Genomic DNA, 20,813 nt, shown 5'->3' on the forward strand with positions numbered 1-20,813 from the left:
CCTAGCTCAGACTTGAATTTGATTGCTAAAAATCTAACCTAAACTTAGTATGTAAGTATGGATTATCTTTGTTCCCAGAAGTATGCGTTTACATTCAGTCATATTAAAACACAAATGATTTGCTTGCTTCCAGTTTACTAAGCTATCCAGATCACTCTGTATCAGTGACCTGTCCTCTTCTTTACTTATTATTTCTCCAATTTGTGTCATTCATCACACTTCTATTCTGAAACACCCTGCTTGGGGGAAGTCACCTAAGATATACATAACATATTCTAATAGAAAATGAAATAATGCATTATAAGTACCACACAGACAGACACACACACACACCCCAACAGTCACTCTGTGTGTGTGTAACACTCTTAATGTAACACAATGAAACACATAATAAATTAGTGATATGAGAACAAGATTTCACAGACGACATTTTCAAACACCAATACTCCAGATATGTTTGTAACAAACAGTAATAAGTCTATATGAATTTATTTTCCCTATCAAAGTGTTGTAAGTGGAATAATGAGCCCACCATAGCATCAATTAGTTTCTCCCACTTAGGCGTGATGAAGTACCAGATTCCAGCCCCAGCTCCTGGCAAGGTTACTCCTCTGATAAGCAGGATGATGAGCACTACATAAGGGAATGTAGCAGTAAAATACACGACCTAGAAAGACCACAAAAGGTTATTGATTTGGATCTATATGAGGAGACAAAAATAAAAGTAGTCCACCACTGCCTAGAAATAACAATTTTCCAGCCATATACACAGACACATTAGCCCAGAGGAGCAGCGGAGTGGGAAGACAACAGGTTTATTTCCCAGCGATCCTGACAATGCTGTCACTTTTGCACCACTTCTTGCTAGTGGCAATAACCAAGGCACTAAAGATTAGGTGCAGAGAGCTGGGGTGCTAGATAGTTAGGAGGAAAAGGAGGAGAGATAAAAGCTGGAGTTTACAACCAAATTCAAACATTCTCAGCTGGTGTAAATCAACAGAGCTCTATGAGAATTAAGTGAGCTATGCCACCTTACACTGGTGAAGAATCTAGCCTATGTCATTTTCCAATATTGGCTAAATCTGCAGTGTTGTTGTTTGCACCTCTTAAGTATTATATATCCAAAACTCATTGAAGTCAGTGAAAATAATCCCATTAACTTCAATGAGCTTTGCATCAGGCCCTAAGTATCTAATGATCTGAATACATTTGATCTATCATTTAATTATGAATTATTCAGCACACATAGTTTGATATGTAGAGTTTTTCCAGTTGGTCATATTAAAAAAAGCTGAATGAGTCAAGATCTGCTAGAGGCTATGGTTTAGGGTCTAAAAACTGAAATATTTTATATCTTGCAGCTCCTGAATCTCTTATTGGGACTGAGATCCTCCACCTCAACCCCTTAACTGAGAGGACTTTTGAACATACCTTCCCAGCTTCCATTTCACTTGAACCCATTTGCAGATCAGCAATTGCTCTCACTCTTACTCCATTGGCAGCCTTCTCCTCTCTGTCTCCTAAGCTTTTGTACAAGGAACCCCTGCTGGAAAGTTTCATTGGAATACATGTAGCACCTAGGGGCCATATCGTTGGGTTTTTTTCTCATTGCTGTATTAATATAAAGTTACAACTGTGCCAAAGCATAATCATTTATATAGTTCATAACCATGCCAAAAAGACAATATGATAAAATAATTTAATTACCAGATAAAATCTAGTGCTGGGCAAATAAATTAATTACATTTGTTGAGTAAACTGTTTCATCTCTTTTTTCAGCCTACAAACAGATCACAATTTTCTGTATTCACTCATTCCAAATTGTACATGAATTTCGTCAGCAAATAGTTCTTGTCCCAGGTCATTTTGCTGTAAATATTTAAAATCTGTGCGGTAATCATTTTATGTCCTAAATCACTTAGTTATGAAAATATGTATAATCACAGAATATTTGTGATCATGGGATGTGTGGAAGAAACATCTTAACAAAAACACAATCTCAAAATCTGTATTGACTTTAAGGACACTGGAAGCATTTTTCATGGAACTTCAGTTGATAAACACTCAGCACATTATTAACACAGTTATACATAACATGCACATTAATACATCATAATTAATATTGATATAAATGCATAGCAAATGAATACGTCATGACTAACTGCAAATTTGGAGGGGTTTCTGGTTAGGAATCTTAATATTAAGCTCTTCCAAAAAAAAAAATTCAAAAATGCCTAGATTTTGAGTTGGCAGTAGACAATGCAGCACTGAGTTATTCCCAGAATAGATACACATCTGACTGGAAATACAAAAATATTGTTTTCACTGAATAATAATTATTCATCCATAAGGAGCATGCAGTTGCAAAGCTTACGATTGTGGCCAGTGGAAAATTGCAATTAAATGAAAAATAAGATGCTCCAGGTTTCAGATACCTGAAATATGCCATTTTTCTAATTAATTCAGGTGAAAACTAAGATTGCCACTGTCTATCTTCCTAATTCAGTGCACGGCTTCCCGTATTATGGTAGACAGCCTTTGCAGAAGAACATTTCCAATTAAAAAATAAAAAATAGAAAAGGGGATAATTCTACATCCCTTTCTTTTATTTCATCCAAATTGCTTTTAAGTTCTGAATTTGGCTTGTACTAGTTGAAAGGGAGCATGATTAAAAAGCGCATTCTACCAAACGAACACCCTACCCCAACTGGAGACACAGGACTATTATGAAAACCCTGGGCACCATTCACCCCTGGTATAACTCCTTTAATGTCAGAGGAGTAACACTAGACATGAAGGTAGCCCAGTAACTAGAAAAACTGGATGGCCCAGCCTTTCATCTCTAAGGGCTTGTCTGCATGAGGAAGTTGCACTGATTTAAAATGTGTCATTTTAAACCTATTTAGGTAAATTGGTACAGAAGTCTTCATGGACACTCATTTCTGTTTAAACCAGGCTCATTTCAGTTTATCTGAAGAATTGGTTTAAGCTAAACGGAAATAAATCTCTCTTCAACCAAAGTAAGAGTGTCCACATGAGGTTTCCAGCAGTTTAACTTCAATGAGCTTAAAAAATTATTGAAGTTAAATGGGTACAACTTTCTCACATAGGCTAAGCCTAAATGACTGATTCAAGTCAAGAACAGGTCAGTAGTCCCTGAGTGATGCTGCAATACATTGGCTACTCAACGCTTGGAGATTAATTGACAGTCTCCGTCTAGTTCCTAGTGAACAGATTACCCGAGTGATAGAAATCCATTGCTACAACTCACGTTAACCGGCACCTTTCCAGACAGTCTTGGCAGGTGTCACAGGCTCCACTCACTGCTAGGGTGCCTCCTCTTGGCCACTGAGGATTAGCTCCTAGCAGGTGCTGTGCCCTCCTCTGGCAATCTCTCCACCTATTGTCCCTCTCTAGCCTGTAGCCCCTCTTGCTCCAGGAACTGCAGCTTTGAGCCAGGTCACTATAGTCCTCCCTTTCCAAGGTATCACAAGTCTTTCAGGGTGAACTGTCCCAGACAGTCCACTCTCCCCTGCCTGGTCTGTGCCACTTCCTCAGTGGCTGGCAGGAGAACGCAGATCCACCCTCTACTCTGGGTTCTAGCTCAGAGGCCCTTTGATCAGCAGCCAAAGTCTGCTCTATCCTATACCTTGGTGCTTTTCCCTGAGCATTTCCTACCTTTCTTGCTTTCCCCCCTCTCTGGGTTTGCCAGCTGCACAACTCCCAGGGAGCAACTGTAGGCTACTTGCCTCTATAGCCCCAAACACACCTCCCTTCTCCCAGAGAGTAACTGCAGACTACTTCCCTTACAGCCCCTTTCTGCTCTCTGCTCCTGGGCTTTATTCAGCCCCAGCTGTTCCTGTCCAGCTGAGCTGTCCAATTAATCCCTGCTCCCTGGCCCCTCCACCAGGCGCAACCTAAGCAATTAATTGGCCTATCTAGCTGCCTTGACCCCTTCTGGTCTTGTATGGAGGGGACACCCAATCACAGTAAGGAAACCAAGAACTCAAGTGGCTTGGAGACTGAATGACCCTCTTTTCCTACAGGAAGTGAACCCTACGGGCAATCTGCTTGTGACAGACTGGTAGGGCCCTGGAGCCTTGTTACTTCTGCCCAGACTAAACCTGTTCTGTGGCTAATGGAGAATTTCAATCTTCAGTGCTGACAAGCCAGAATTTTTCCATGCACTCTAGGTTCATTAAAAGAACCAGTTTTATTACTACATGCAAGTCTCAGTTTATTCATTTCTAGATCTTCTCTCTCCTTGCCCAGCCTGGTTCCAGCATGGCCAACTTCAAGAGATCAAAAATCCTGAGTCGGACCCCCCAAAATCATGAGATTGGCCTTAAAATGACATTTTAAAAAAAAGATTACATTGTATTTTTAGGTCAGTCTCTTGATTTTTGAACTCCCCCGTGGTGTGTGCATGTGACAATTAACGTTGCCCATTCCCCCACAAGCACTGGATAAGGTGATTTTTGGCCTTTGCTGCAGGAGCTCTCACCCTCACATCTGCCCAACTCCTGTCCAGCAATTAATCCTGTCTCCCAATCCCCTAGCAGTTTTCTCCCCACCCAACCCCTCTCAGTACAGCCCCGTAGTCCCCATGACCACTACCTCAGTTCAATCCCCCCCCCACGCTGTATCGACCCCTACTGCCCTCAGTTTATCCTCCCAGCTCTCACCCCATCATCAATACAGCCCCCCCCAGCCCTCATCCTCTTCATTTCAGCCCCCCTCCCTGCAGCCTTCAGCCTCACCTCTGCTTCTTAGGGTTCTTCACCCTCTGCAGGCCTGAGGGTGCTGAAGTGGGGATCCCTCTCCCACTTCCCAGGCTGACAGGAGAGCAGCTGCCCAGGGCTGACAGCTGAAGCCCTGGCCACACCTGGGGCAGCTGATAGCATTTCTAAGTAAAATGAAGCCTCACTTTTAGAGCTCTATATGTCATGTTTTTTTTTTCCAGTTGATGCTTATTTGAGGGTTGGCCCTCCTCTTCTTCTATCTCAGATGAAGTTTCTCTTCCCGGCTGGGGTGTAGCTTGTTAACTTTGTTTATCTGATATGTAAATGAATTATCATTTTCTTTCAAAGTACTTTAGAATTAACTTCCTGGTGGAGAAATGACATTTCTTTGTTTAGGATGGGGTAACTCCTGTTTGATTGGAAACGCATTTGTGCAGTGCCTGAAAAAAAATTCCTGACATAGAGTTCTCTCGCAAGATCATGAATGAGGCTTAATTTTAGTTAGAAATTGTGCCTCTCATGATCAATTAGCAAGAGATGGCATGTCTGAAATTCCACAGCTACACTGTAATGACTGTTTCCTGAGAAACAAGGGGTGTCTGGACTCAGATTTTAACTTGATTCCCCCAGTCTATGAAGTGAAGTTGCTTAATTTCCATGACTGCAGAAATGATTGTTATTGCATAGACATTTCCCATAACTGCATAAGTGTCACTGTAACTGTTAATGAGGCTTTAATTATGAACACTGAACAGAAATATGAAAGGTTGTCCAAGTCTCCTGGAAACATAATTGCCAAATACATTAAAAAGAAGTGGATCACTGTTAAAGCCTCTGAAGATCTGGGAGTGAACATCCCACCAAAAAGATGTGCCAATTTCCAGTGGCTTTCTAGTTAATCAGGAATGTAGGAGCAAATGGTAATAGAACATTTCACTGAAATTTAGTTATCAGGGGTTCTCAAAATTCACTGCACCACGACACAAAAAAATTACAACACAATCCCAGGATGGGGGACCAAAGCGTGAGCCTTCCCAAGCCCAACTGCGGGACAGGAAGAGGGTGCAAAGCCAAACCCAAGGGCTTCAGCCCCAGGTGTGGGGCCTATAACCTGAGCCCTGCCACCCGGGGCTGAAGCCCTTGAGCTTTGGCCCCAGGTGTTGCGGCTTGCACTTTGGCTTTAGCTTTGGGCAGTCATACTTGGGCTTGGTCCAGACCCCAACAAGTCTAAAACAGGTTTGTGACCCACTCTGGGGTCCCGACCCACAGTTTAGAACTGCCGAGTTAAGTTAACCATCTGGGACATAATCCTGCACCAAGAACTCCCCCTAAAGTGAACAGAAGTCTTGAGTAGAGCTGGGCAAAAAACAGATGTTTTGTTTCCTTGGCAATTCCAAAAAATCTTTTTGAGTTGAACCAAAAATGGCATTTTTCAAAATTGTTGGCAAATCAAAAAGAAAGAAAATGGTTTCCGTCAAACAAAATGTTTTATTTTGATTTTAAGAATTAATATTTTTTAAATTTTCTTAAAGTGAAAGAAGATTTTGAAATGATAAATCATTTGAATCAAAAATCAAAATGTTTTTAATATCAAAATGAAATATTTCATTTTTTTCATAATTGTTTACCAGAACAATTAAGTGAAATCAACACAAATTTTCAAAATGTTTCAATGTCACCAAATCTGCATTTTTGCACAAAAATGGTTTTTGTCAAAACATTTTGCCCAGCTCCAACCTTGAGTGTACAAGGAAAATAGGCCTGGATTCAAAATGAGATCACTTTACAAACTTCCCATAACATGGGATCATCTCCGCTCAAAATGTTCCATAGAGTAACACCAGCATCTCTTCCTGCCGTTTTCCACTGGCCCTGGAGATGGTACTTAGAAAGTTCAACTTCCAGTAAGGTCCCATAAAACTTTTGCTTTTAGCAACTTCCAACTGATTCACTGTCTTAAACTATAAGTGCTATGGATTTAAAGCAACATAGTGTACTGTTACTGGTTTACTCTGGTAAAGAAATATTCTCACTTTTCCTGATGTCTTGATTCCTTTAGCCAGGGATGCGTACACAATCGCCCAAGCCAGAAAGAGAGCAAGTGCCAAGGGCCACCTGATTTCACCAGGATATTCAATCCCGCCAGAAATCTTCAATACAAAGTACCTGAGAGTCAAAAAGTTAGTGACAATGATTGCAAGCTGCATTCTCCCAGTATAAAAGGATCTACATTAGACACTGCTTATAGTGCTGAGAAGTTTCTCTGATCTACCCCAAAGGCTTCAGTGAATTTCATCTTGCATTTATTATACCTTTTATTAATAATTATTGTTGTTTTTTATTTATGTGCAGTGGCAGTGCCTGAGAGAGACAGTCATGGACCTGGACCTGGACCGCATTGTGCAAGGTGCTGTACAAACAAAACAAAAAGGTTCTCCTTTTTCTCTTGAAACTTAGCTTTTTTACCCTTCATGCCTGGAGGTCAGTTCTCACATGCTGTAGTTCCAGTCTTCTGGAACCAGTTATAAATGACCCACCCAATTTAACCCCAAGACTTTATTAGCAGAAAAATAACCTGACATTTTCTAATCAAATAGGGGTCTTACTTGAAGTACTCTTCACTTCCACTGACAAAAGTCTTGTTTCCTTGGCTGGTGAAGTTAACCATTGTCAAGTTTGGATAGGCACTCATACAGAAAGTAGAGTTCTTAATCTGTATTTTTGGGTGATCACCAATGATGCACGAATCTGTTAAGAAAAGGTACCAATAAAGGAAGGAAAGTACTGGACTAAACATTTTCAAGACTGATGGGGACAACTCTGAACATACACTGTATCATGTAGACCTATTTAATGGTGACATGTTACATTTCTATAGCCCCTTGAAACAAGGATCTCAAATCATTTTATAAATATAATTTTTATTAAGACTCAATACCCATCTGAGATAGTTGGCATTGTTTTCCTTTTTTTCCACCAATGGGTAATCTAAGGCACAGAGAGGATTAGGGACTTGAGTCAATGGGAGATATGGGTAGGTGGGTGAGCAAATAATGCAGAGTTGACCCCCAGTTCACTCATTCAAGGACAATGTTAATCTGTGGTAATACTGAGAACAGAACCCAGGAGTCCCATCCACTAAGCAGATGTAAATACAGAGACAGAGATCCAACAAAAATTATACCTATGAAAAACAATTGTACTCCAAAACACACCACTGTAAATATTAATTAAGATAATATGGTTGAATCTTAGCCACATATGGGTCCAAACCAAAACCTTAGATCTATTCTGGGTGACTTTAGATTCCGATATAAGCGTCACATCAACGCTTATCCTTACAACATACAAATAAATTCTAGATATGAAAACCCCCAGACTTTAAGGGTCTTCAAATTGGATCTGGATCCATATGTGATCTGGAGCTACTTTTGTTTGAACTGAAACCCCCTGTGATTACAGCTATGACTGTCTTTGCCAACGTTCCCAAAGATCATCAACAAATTTAAAACAAACAAGTTTGTTAATTCAAGAGTATTTCATTTGAGTAGGAAATATAAATTTTACAAGCTGAATTGCCAGCAGACAGCTGACATAGTCTCTCTTTCTCTCTCAATATTTATCCATATTATCTTCTGAAGCTCAACAACTCCCTAACTCAGAACTTACATAATTCTAAACCACTATGTTCAGTTACACTACACAAAATGAGTCTGATTCTGTAACTCCTCCCTGAAGATATAATTACTGGCAATTTTAATAATTATTTGAGACCATAAAAAAGAAACATGAAATACAAAAATATTTTATAGCTGTTTAAGTATTGTCAGCAGGGCGTCACTTCCCATTTGTATTGCATGACACAGCCAAGCTCGAGAGGAAAAGGAAATAATAGTAAGAGGAAAACCCAGACTTCTCTGAAATGGATATTGTCACACTGCAAAGCAACCAGTAAAGAAGGATGCATTGAGCTGTCATCTTCCTTCCCCCAGACTCTAATGATATTGCCACTTCCATGGTTCACCTGAGCTCTACCCGCAGGAGGATATGGAGACCAGCAAAAGTGATCGTAGGTGTCACCTTCTGAAACCTACTATGAGCTTGGTACAGTTAGATGTATAACTTGATATTTTCTGTTTGTAGCACAGATTTCAAAGCTACTTACTGTTGTGATCATAGTGCTACGGCTCTCTAAAGCTTATTCTCATTGGAAATGGGGAGAGACAATTCTAATACTTCTGTATAATATATTCCCTGTGAGCGTGCATGCCTGCATGCACAGGTGAGAGCAAGGGGTATATGTACAGGTGCACACGGTTTTAGATTGGATTGGAAGGTTTTCCTTAAATCGAATTATTATTATAGTGTCTATCTGTGCATGCAAAGTACACAAATATACAAGACACAATAACTAAAATTTCTATTTAAAGAAAACCTTCCAATCCAATCTAAAACCATGTGTGCCTTTACACATACACCTTGCCGACACACACAGAATATATTATACAGATGTATGAGAATCATCTCTCCCCATTTCCCATGAGAATAAGCCTTAGAGAGGCATAGCACAATGAGCACAACAGTAAGTAGCTTTGAAATCCATGCAACAAACAGAAAATATTAAGCTACACATCTAACTGCAACCAGCTCCCTAGTAGGTTTTATAGGATGACACCTAAGATCACTTTTGCTGCACTGCAGCAACTCTGCACAGCATAAATGTTTAGCTTAGTTCTGGAAAGCTTTTGGTTTCCTTGCACTATCCTCTTAAAATCAGCAGAGGGCACAATTGTACTTTCACGTATAAGCCCCCTGCAGTCATGTACACATAAGTCTTCTCCTGCAGTGCTATTGATCAAAACCAAACATATAACAGAAATAATGGTTACGTTACCTTGGAAGATGTTAACAAGAAATTACATTTACATGGACAAACATTAATAATTAAAATCATACTTTTTTGAAATCAGGAAAGACAAGAGCAATTTAATTGAGTCCAGTGATAACTGTGCTTGTTTTTCTGTAGAAGAAAGCTGAAACCAATCTCTGGCCTTTCAAGACTTGACACTATTTTTTAAAGATAGACAAAACCTTACAGTTGCTGAGCAAGTTGAAGGATAAATGTGCCAGAGAAATTGATCACATTAAGCCAACAGGAAAACCTGCAGTTGGCACTCCCTAACTTTACAAATAGAAATAAATTATCCTTAAAATGAGATCTGATCATCCCTGTGCTATATCTTTATGAGATAATGCCCTCATATTTAACAACCCATTTAAGACCATGCTTAACTTTAAGCACCTGAGGAGTCACACAGTCTTCCATGGGCAATTCATACTTAAGGATAAGCACATTGCTCGAGTGCTTTGCTGAATGGAAGCCATAGCACTGCATTCAGGTTTTACTTTCTCAGGCTTCTTTGACATCGAGGAAATTAAATATTTTTAAGGGAGTTTAATGCTTTACATTTTCATCTTTAAAAGAGGCCAATGTTTACAAATTTTCAAGCAAATATATGAAAATCATTCATTGGCTTTACAGAATTAGCACACAGTTCAGCAGCTATCTTTGCTAGGTGCGAGAAAAGACAAGGGGGGCTGCTTATCTGGAGATCCCAGGCAGAGGTGAAAAACAGACTTCAGAACATTAGAAGTATGAATCAGATTGTACTATGGATCAATTGCAACCCTAGCATAAGCACTCAACTCCATCGAAACAACTGAGATTGCATCAGGACTGAAATTGTCCCTGTGGTTCCATTGTGAAATTGGTCCCTAAGTGCCCTTTTCTATTGACATCAACAGTATAGAATCAAATCCTAAGAGTTCAGACCTCCAGTGCATGATCAGTAATTATTAAAATTTCCCTATCTCATTATTCCAGTTATTATAAATTATGTGTATTACCCTAGTGCCTAGGAGCCCTATATCCATACAACATGGGGGTTTAAACCTCAGAAGCAATGTCCTTGTTTCTTATTATGTTGTCATTGTGTCCTGTAAAGCTGAGCAAATAAATCATAAGCTGTAATGTATTCCATTAATTTTTCTCCCTATCCAGTTTGTGCATCATTCACTAACAGGTCACGGATTTCTTGAATTTATTAGTTATTTGAAATTAGGTATTGAATAATGTCTGTAAATAATTCTGAATCTGTGTGCATAGTGTATTGTGAGTTTTTAAGATTTGCAATGCAAACAAGTTAGATTGGATACACAAGCCACTTAGTAGGTTCCCTTTCCCTGACCAAATGAAACTCTTGGAATCAGGTACTCAGGCTAAACAGTCCAGTTACAAATTGGAAACTGGCCTTTCCTTAAACGGCCACTTAAAATCCACTATTGAGTAATGAGCAAGTGACCATTCTTGCTAGCATTCTCCTTTGCTAGAATATTTTCAGGACTCAGACACAATAGAGATGCAAACAAAGTTAAAGTAAGTTTGTTTAAAAATATGAATCAATGTAAATACTTCAATTAATATTGAATGTATCAATTTTATAAAAGCCCAGATCTGAAGCCTATTGAAGTCAATGGGAGCCTTTCCATTTACTTATATGAAATTTGGGCAGGGCCCTAAATTGGCTACCGCAGAGTTTTGGTAGATGGTACAGTAGTTGTGTCATAAAATGAAGCATGTGACTCTAGCCTGCTTTGCTAGAAAGGAAACTTGTGCAATGATCATACATTTGGGGAAAGATTTATTCCTGGTGAGTTAGAAATTAAAACAGTGGGATTACTTTGTGGGTGAACCTGGCTCAACTGAGCCTGTCAGTACTGAATCAACCACTACGTGTGTCTTCTACCCCCCACCCTCCCAAAAAATGTTTTAAAAATTATTTGTTGTGTTAAAGAGATTTTATAAACAGCACTTAATAAATAATACCTAATCATAAATGATTCATTGAAATGCTCCACGGCACAAGCAGGTGACTGCCATAGCACTTCCAGTCTGAATGCACTAAATTCATCTGATATTGGAAGCACAGATGGAAGGAACCTAAAAGGAACTTGCAACTACCATATTACTGTTAAAAAGAGTTGATAAAAAATGCCATTTATTTTTGTGGGAAGTGTAAAAAATTTTTCCCCCTACTAATTTTCAGTTTTTAGATTTTGTTTCTGTTTTCTAAACCTGTTTTCAGTGAATTCTTTGACTTTTGGTAAAAATTGTAGGTTTTCATAAAAAGCCCAAAACTTTTACTGAAAACCAAAACTTTTCACTAATAATATTTTGGTTTCCAGCTTCCAGTTTTTCATTGAAGAACTGGAAAAATTTGACAAAAATCCATTTTGGCCAAAAGGTCATTTTGGGCCTTTTTTATTATTGAATTTTTTCCAACATAAAACAAGCAAACAAAATTCAACCAACAGATCTGAGACAAGAGTGCATGATTATAAAGATTAAACCAACTGCATCAAATGATACTGCCAATGATATTCAGGATCTGACTTCAGTGGGAGTGTTGTCGAAATAAGGACTGCAGTGTTAGTCCCGAATAAATTTCATAGGTACAAAATGTCCTCCAATCCAACTTGTAAGGAATGTTCTTTAACATATTTTTTTTAAAAGCGTGTCACAACTTACCTAATAAGAGTTTGCTTTTATCTTTGCAGCCTGGAGTGTTCCAAGGGTTGGTGCAGGAAGCCCAGGGTAATACAGGGACAAAGGATGCAAAAAGGTAGAAAAGTGTATAGCACATAATAATATTATAGTATATGGCTATTAGAACAGAGATGATCAGCATAGCAATGCCACAGCCTGAAAAAGAAAGGAGATGGAAGGCTAGTACAATCATATGTATTCATGATTACAAACCTATACTATCAATGGACTGTAAAATATCCAAACCTGACCTATCAAACAGAAAGACATTTTTCAGCTGTTGCACATACAAAAAACATTTCACAGGTGGCCCAGCAACAACACTCCAGTGTTGGCTATGCAAGTCACTTATTGAATACAGATCAGTCTATATTTTTTCAAAATCTGTTATATAAAATAATAATATAATTGTGAAATCTAACACAAAATATTACTTGGATTTCCTAAGAAAGAGGGCAAGGTCAAATGAAGACTGCAATGCATGGTTCAAGTGACAATGCCATACCAAATAAAGTCCTTTACAAATGTCTGTTAAAGCTTCAGGCAACTCAAAATTCTCGACAGAAGTTCCCTCAAAGATGAAGGGAGATGGGGAGAGGGAGGCTGAGGCTCACCTTGTAAGGCCGGGATAGCTTTCCAGACAGACACAGGTCCCTGACTAGCAAACTGCCCCAATGAAACTTCCAGGAAGAAAATGGGTATTCCAGCTAGAGCCAGCATCATCAAGTAGGGGATGAGAAATGCACCTTGGGGGAAAGAGAAGAAAGATCTGAACTGCAGCGAGAAAGTGCTCAAACTGTGTAATTCTCAGCATCAAACAGCATTCAAGTTAACAAAGATTCGTAGCATTTAGGAAGCCTTAAGAGAACCTACTCCAATAGAGTATTAGCCTATGAAAAAGAACACCGCATACTTGTTTAGAGGGGACACTGTCGGGCGTTTTGTTTCAGTAAATGCATCTTAAACATACTGGTCACCGCCATGTGTTTGACTAACTCATTAAGAAGGGCTAGTACGGTGTCTTGAGAAAAGTCCTGTTCTAATCATTTGAATCGCTCCTTATTCATTCTCCAGGAGCATTACGAATTTATTTCTATACTTTGCCACATTCCAGGGTTTCTTATTTTGCCTAGAAATGAATACCAGGCTCGCTGCAGGTGGTGACGCTAATTAATTAAATCGGGGTTAATTCCCCTCATCATCAAACTGCAACTGTGTCTTGCTTCCTTGTCTGTGTTCGAAAGGAACCAGTCTCAGGTGAGCGTGAGGGCAAGAGTCATTAGTGCAACCCACCTGGAGTGATCAGTGTGGGGGATAAGGCAACTTTACACCCATTCTGCAGAGATCCTGGTGTATTATTAGAACAAGGGATCTAAATCGAGGCTGAGATGAGCCATGCTCATCTGTGCGCTCTTGTGTAACAGCTGAGCTGGTTGTGTTCGCCCAGAAGGGGTAACAATGAGTGTGCCAGTCACTGTCCCTCTCCGATGTTGTCTGTCTTTTTTTCTTTTAATCTTTCTAATAACACAGTTGTATTCAACAGGAAATTGGTTAACGCCAGCAAACCCTAGAAAGGCTTGGGAAGAGTCATTACATGCCGTACATACAAGGCTTCCCAACAGAACCTCTGTATGGAAGGCTTCACGAATTTGCGTGACCTCCACTATAGACAGTTACTAACTACTGCCTGAGCAGGTGAGCCAGATCTCAAGGCAATAAATGGGCTTCTTTGGAAAAGTCACGTATTCATCTTGGCTGCTACCCTGATGAGGATAAAAGTTTGTTTAAATATATACTGGTTGCATTCCTGGAGTTTATTTCCAAATCAGTGATTTAAACTATTAGGGATCCCTTTCAAAGAGTTTAGTCTCACGACTGCAGGAAAACTGCTCTTAAAGGGGAAGATTCATGATTGTGTGCAATTAGGTAATACACAGTTCGGTATATGCAGAGAATATACACACAGGTACATACACATTCCATGGCAAAATACTGTATCAGCTTGAGTGCAATAGGGAAAAGATGAAGCCCTAGATTCTGACTGTCCTAAGATAAGCATGTTTTCGTCCAGTAAGAAAATACCAAATTCAGTACGATCCTTGATTTCTCATATTTACAGTCAACTCCAATACGTGCGGAAAATGTGATTTTTTTTAAAAAGGGGGGCGAAATAAAACCCATAATTTTACATACACTTATTTCTGCCTCATTCTTTGGCAGAAATGTGAATGATCCACATCTCACAAACTGAAGGATTTTTAGTCTTTCTGGTATTTTAAACAATTACACGCGTCCACGATATTTTACCTTATGACAGTGGTAAGTCTAAGAGTAGCTTGATTACCGCAACTGTTTTTCTTTTTTAAAAAACGCCCGCTAATTATCTGTAAGATTTCGTTGGACGCAACAGAAAAAGCTATTTTAATCGAATTCGATGTTTTCAAGTCAAATTGCTTTTTCTACAATAAAACGGTTTAAGCAACACAGAACTGCACACTGCTTTTTCATCACATTTATTTTATGTGTGTGTTACTTTGCTGAACATTATTCAGACTTTTTAAAAATTACTATTTCTCGGGTAGCGAAATGGGTTTTAAAATAAATGCGCAGTTCAACCTAAAATGTTGTTATTGAGGGTTGATTTTTATTCAGATTTGGCAGAGATTTCCCCTTATTTTATACTTACTTTGGGTTCCTATTTTACCTTCGCATTCCAAAGCCAAGTCTTTGGACTAGAACCGCTTCTGGGCGATTGAATTTAAATTCACATATTTATTTTATTTTTATTTGTACTTTGGCTGGAATGTTCTTAGTCAAGTGAAATCCGTTGCTCAAATTTTATCAACCTGTTTGTTCATTTCCTCGGTCTCCGGCCAGTATTAACTAGGAAAGCATCTCCTCTAAAAAATGCTAAGACCATTCTATTTTCTAAGGGCCATTGATAAAGTGAATTTTAGCTTTTAAAAAACGATGGTCTGGTCTAGCCCTAAATCTTTGATTGACACAGGATATTCGTTGCTATGTTTTGAAGAGCAGGTGCTGGGGGAGGTCTTTTCCCAGGCACTTTCCTCTCGCCCCCCTCCCCTTTGCCCCACCCTTCCCCGCCCCGACAAGTTATTTGCTGGCTCAGTATCGCTTGAAGAGCAGCAGGGTGTATAAAGATAGGAAAAGCCATACCTCCCCCATTCTTAAAGGCCAGGTACGGGAACCTCCAGACATTGCCCAGCCCCACTGCATAACCCACCATGGAGAGGATGAAGTCCATCTTGCTAGACCAGTTCCCTCGGGCTTTATTTTCATCCCCTTTATCGTCATCCTGAAGGGTGAAGAGGAAAAACACATTGTCAGCAAGGCTGTTTTCAGATCAAACAAAAATATCAGGTTTGCAATTAGCTGGCCCCGCAAGAAGACATTATTACAGACCAGCTGCTGCGGGAAGGTGTGAGAGAGAAAACATCCAATACAAAGAGATATTACTATATATAACAAGCAGCCTCCTCGTCTTCACCCTCCCACCCCCATGCAATCTACACCAATAATTCTGTGCTCTCTCGGTTTCATTGCATACAATCACCTAGCTCTGGATCTGGTTCCTGTTGAGGATTTTTGTCATTGATTTCAGTGGAAGCAACAGAGGACCTCAGTTTGGGCATTGTTTCAAATTGAGAAGGGACTGGTGATAGCGAGAACTATTCGGCCCAGTGCTTCTTAATCCTTCCATGTGAGTTCAATGAACAGCCGTGAATTTTCTCCTAGTGTATCTGATATTTAAATTCTAGGGCCCTGAATTTTCATTCCAGCCCCTGACCGATGGGCAGAGAACTGATTTCTGTTGCGATTCTTTCTGGAAAAAAAAAATCTAACCCAGATTAGATATATTTGGCTTGTAGCTGAGAGGCTTTGCTCTTCTGCGGATCGTGCTGCTCTGAGGAGAACGATCCCGCAGGGAGGCAGAGCTGATTGGTCCTCAGGAGTCAGATCCTGCTCGCCAGTAGAGTCAGTAGAACTCCACCACCACCCCGGTTTGGTAGCATGGAAACATCCTTTAGTCTAGTATAAAGCTAGGCCTTCTCGCTCTCCCGCTTTACCCCACCCCAGCAAAAGATCTTTGTCGAATGACCTCGGGCCGCCTTTTTAAAATATGAATGTCCCCAGTCCATGTGGAAGAGAAAGCGCAGCGCCATTCCTATCGCATTGGTAATACCAAGGAGCTCTGAACCCCGGAGTAGGGCTGTCTCCCAGATTATAATCCATTGGGAGAGGCCCCTGCTCGGGGAGAGTGTCAGGTGCGCGTTAGCCACATTTTCACATCGTTCAGCAATGCCTGGGAGCCTCTCACTGATCCCAAATAACGATTGAGTTGTCTGAGAGGGAGTGATTGATCACCAATCCCAGCCCGGTGGTTGATCAGGGACAGGTTTGGTAGGGTTTGCGGAATGGCTGGCTGATTTTGTTCTTGTTTTTGGTTACAGCTTCCAATGCGTTACAACAGGCAATAACATTCGCAGAGGTGATAGCGCAATGCAAAGCCTTTATAAACGGGGCCAGTGAATGGCAGGGCAATCTCTGGGCATTTGATGCCAGAAAGGGGGAGTGCACCTGAAAAAAACTAGGTAAACAAACTTTTCTTCCTAGCGTGAAGGAGACCAAGTGCAACCGAATTCAACCACAAGTGTTCTGAGCTTCGTTATTTCGTTCCAGGCAAATTCTGATCATTTTTATCGCCCATTTTAAGAGAACCACCCCATTGCAGCTGAGCTTTAGGGGCAGGCACCGCTCAATACCCGCCTTTGAATTAGCTTGGAACTATCGATCATCCATGTTCATATTGCTAACAAATTATTATTAATCAGCAGTAAAGAGACTCCCGTCGCATAATTTCAGTCACACCATTTTCTTTCTATAAAGGGGCCCTTTTGAGAGGGAGAGATTATCAGTAGTTACTCCCTTGGACTGTGCCCAAATCAGCCTTTTTTGTGTTAGGCATTTAGAGCTTGGAATCCAAATACATATGTACTTCAACGAGCTTTGCTCAATGGTGTCAACACACATGTGATTCACTTAGAGACGGGGAAAGCGACAGAGAAATAACTTACCCCGTTAACACTGCAAGGCAGAACAGAAGTGTTCCCATCTGTGCCCAGAACCACGGTGCTCTGGCTCATGGTCACCCAACCGCTGTTGGCATTGTTTTGCTCCAGTGTGCTCTTACCAAGACTTTGATTAGCTTCGCCGTCTGTGCTTTGCAAAGGGGGGATTTTGCAGTGAAGAATATTGGCTTGCCCTTGGTTTCCTGCACTGGGGATGTTCTTTAGCGGAAAGGTTTCTACAGAATCCTTTCGGGTGGTGGAGTTGGCTTGGACTGGGGTGCTGCTGAGCTTGCAGATCCCAATTTTGGTCCTCTCAAAATCGTTCTGTTTGGCTTCTTCAGATAGAAAGATTTTGTTGTCGCTGGAGAGAGATCTGGAGACCTTGGCCAACTGGCATGGGGCTTTTGAAGGTAGGTTCTGCTGCTCATTTTCGGGGCTGGTCCGTATAGCTCCCGCACTTTCAATTTGTCCAAGGGCAACTGTTTCAGGGCTGTTGACAGCCTGCTTGTTCATATCCTTTTGACTGGTGTAATCCTAAAATGACAATATAACATACTTTACACCCCCCCCCAAAAAAGCGTTGAAATTTTGTTTTTTGATTTTTCACAAATAAGCACTGTGCATAAAACTGCGATGCAATTTTGCTGGTAACAGTGATTAGGAACGTTTTGCAGTATTTTCAGTCTACACGGCTCTCCTCGGTCGCCTTATCACATTAAACGCTAATATTCTGAGAAGATAACCGGGAGACAAAAATAATAGAGACTGCAAACCTATAATTCTACACCATGTTTCCACAGCTCTGCGCCTCCAAACCTTGTTGGATTTCACATCACGACTCTAGAATGCTCCCTTCCCCTATCACCGTTGCAGAAAGATTCTTTAATTTTACGCCCCATTTCCTTTCTGTCATTCAACAATGCACACTGGCTTTTTTATAGGCAATAAACAAGCTGCCCTGTAGGCAGCTAGAGATGCTGGAACCAAACGGAATAGTATTGGTTAGCATTCCCGATATGCCCAGTGAAGTTACTACATTCATTCTAAATATTGAAAAAAAGACAACACGATGAAGGGATATTCTATACCATAACAAATGCTGGATTATTATTCTAAAATAAGCTTTCGAAATCATGCTCCTTTTAAAGATCTAAAATTTTCGAAAATAGCAGATAGCCTGATTGTTTGTAACTAGCAATATTCAACCAAACAAGCTGGTAAATCTCACCATTTGACAATTTCTTGTTAAAAATGTGTGCCCCTTTTTGTTTTATACTGTCATATTTCAAAAGGAAGAAAAGTGCCCGATGCAGTTTTCTTGGTATGTATTCTTATCTTTAACAATCTCCAAACCCACACAGTGTCAGCTAATGAAACATCTACATAGAACTCAATAGCGATTTTACTGAGCTCTGAAGTACATACGTTTCTGAATACGTTCCCTTTCTTTTCTTATGTTGGCTATATTATAGGTTGTGCAGTTTTTTTCCATAGCGGAAAGTAGCCTTTCAGAACCCTGGACAGTTCCCATTTGAAACAAGCTCCTTCACCTACAACCTAGAATACTTTTGCATGACGGTTACTCTCTACATGAAGTAATATGTGAAATTAACAAATAGAAACTACATAGAGTATAGCCAAAGTAAATTCTAAAGAAAAACTGCCCCCCCCGCCACACACACCTTCACTACATCTCAAAAACGGAAAAAGAAGCACTTACCATGTCTTAAATAGCAACAGATTGAACTGGTGGAGGTAAAAACAGCAGTACAGGCGATTGATAGACTGAATTTTGCTCAGCCAAGAGCAAAGCTTTCTATAGCTCCTTGGGAAAGATTGGGTTTGCGTCAGTGCAGAGCAAGGTGCCCTTCGTTTGACATTTTCTTGATAATAAGAGTTTGATAAATCATTACCCTTGGATTCAGATTTTAAAGGGACAAGAAGAAGCCAGAGCGCCGGCTAGCTGTCACTCAGGTAGGAGTGGGATTGCGTGTTCAGTGTGATTCATATGGGGCTGACTACTAAACCAAACCCAGCAAGAGCAGAACTTTCTTGCTGGTAATTAGGAGGAACATGTGAGAAACACGTCCTACTGCACCCAAAGCAGAAGAGCCAAGAGAAGAAGCCTTTCATCCCTCTCTCTCTCGTTCTTATTGTTTCTGATTCAGCATTCGATATTCCTTGTCCCTGGATCTCTGCATCTGACAATGATTCCAACAATAAAACATTGTTATTCATATAATATTTAGAGTGGCTTCTTCCTCCACCTCACTTTACACCATTAGACAATAACACGTTAACGTGTTTACTATTACTGCACCACAGAGGGGTGAAAGCCCTACCTAAACAAATCAAAGCGGAATGACCCCACAAAGTTAATCATCTTAGTAAAGAAATATTTATTTCCATCAAGACCCTCTTCACTGCAGTTGGGCGGGGGAGGGAGGGAATGCAATGTTCAGTGCAGTTTTAGATGTTGTCCTTTACAAGCAAGACGAAAACTCTTTAGAAGTCAAGATATGAAGTTGGCGATAGAATTGATTTTCCAGTGAAGGAATCCATCGATGCATTTAATAATCACTCTTAAGTGGGTGCTATGGGAGGCTGCTCGATGCATTTGAGCACAAAAAGTGTAATTGCTTTGAAACTAAGTAATCATAACATCTACTTTTGACAAATCTCGATGTGCCTTAAACAACACTCTCTCTGTCCTTCCATTTGAATGTATATGCCCTCTATTTCCTCCCAACCTCCCCCCCCCATACACACACTACGTTATAGCCAAGTGTAGTCAATCCGAAGTGTACGCCTGTTGTTAATAGGGAGCAAATATAACTTTACATTACAATTTAAAAAAAAAAAGAGCTACTGCTACATCCCTTCTGTTATAGACTAACCCGGATTTCAATAGAAAAACTAATAATTAACTCACATTATTTCCAAACTACCTACTGCCTTGTGCCATAATTAGTCTTCGTTCCAAGTCAGGTGATTTAAGAGCGCTCCTCCCCTGCAGCCAGCTCTGCCCAGGAGTCTCCAGCAGCAACCCAGCCCTATACAAGTAGGTGCAGGGACTGCCCATCACAATCATAACTCAGCACGGGGCTTTGAATTACACCTTCTCACTGCAGCCATAGGCAGAAATTCATCTGCAGGACTAAAGTATAAAAAGCACCACAAGGTGAGGGAGGTCGGGGCTAGCAACTAAGAACAGAAAATGTCATTTTTCTTGGAAATGTTTATCACGTTCCAAAACTTTCAAATCAAACAGTCTCAGACTTTTAAAGGAGAGGCTTAGTCTTCCTTCTGCTGTTGTTTAACACATAATGAAACTCAAAATACACAGTTAATTTTTAAATATCTGTATTTCACATC

The 20,813-nt window shown here is 40.2% G+C and overlaps 1 protein-coding gene across 1 annotated transcript in view; it reads right to left on the reverse strand.

Moving 5' to 3' along the window:
• The window catches only part of SLC6A5 (solute carrier family 6 member 5), a 50,036-nt gene extending 30,796 nt beyond the window's left edge, over positions 1-19,240 (reverse strand). The window contains exons 1-8 of the mRNA XM_073350653.2: positions 19,159-19,240; positions 17,445-17,972; positions 15,526-15,664; positions 12,963-13,094; positions 12,331-12,504; positions 7,349-7,490; positions 6,776-6,908; positions 533-667 (exon numbers count right to left, since the gene is read on the reverse strand). Of these exons, the coding sequence (XP_073206754.1) occupies positions 533-667; positions 6,776-6,908; positions 7,349-7,490; positions 12,331-12,504; positions 12,963-13,094; positions 15,526-15,664; positions 17,445-17,972; positions 19,159-19,161 (1,386 nt within the window). The 5' untranslated portion in view covers positions 19,162-19,240. The remainder of the gene's footprint in view (positions 1-532; positions 668-6,775; positions 6,909-7,348; positions 7,491-12,330; positions 12,505-12,962; positions 13,095-15,525; positions 15,665-17,444; positions 17,973-19,158) is intronic.
• Between the last annotated feature and the right edge of the window lie 1,573 nt (positions 19,241-20,813).

Source organism: Lepidochelys kempii, chromosome 6 (genome assembly GCF_965140285.1).
Source record: "Lepidochelys kempii isolate rLepKem1 chromosome 6, rLepKem1.hap1, whole genome shotgun sequence".
Lineage (NCBI taxonomy): Eukaryota > Metazoa > Chordata > Testudines > Cheloniidae > Lepidochelys > Lepidochelys kempii.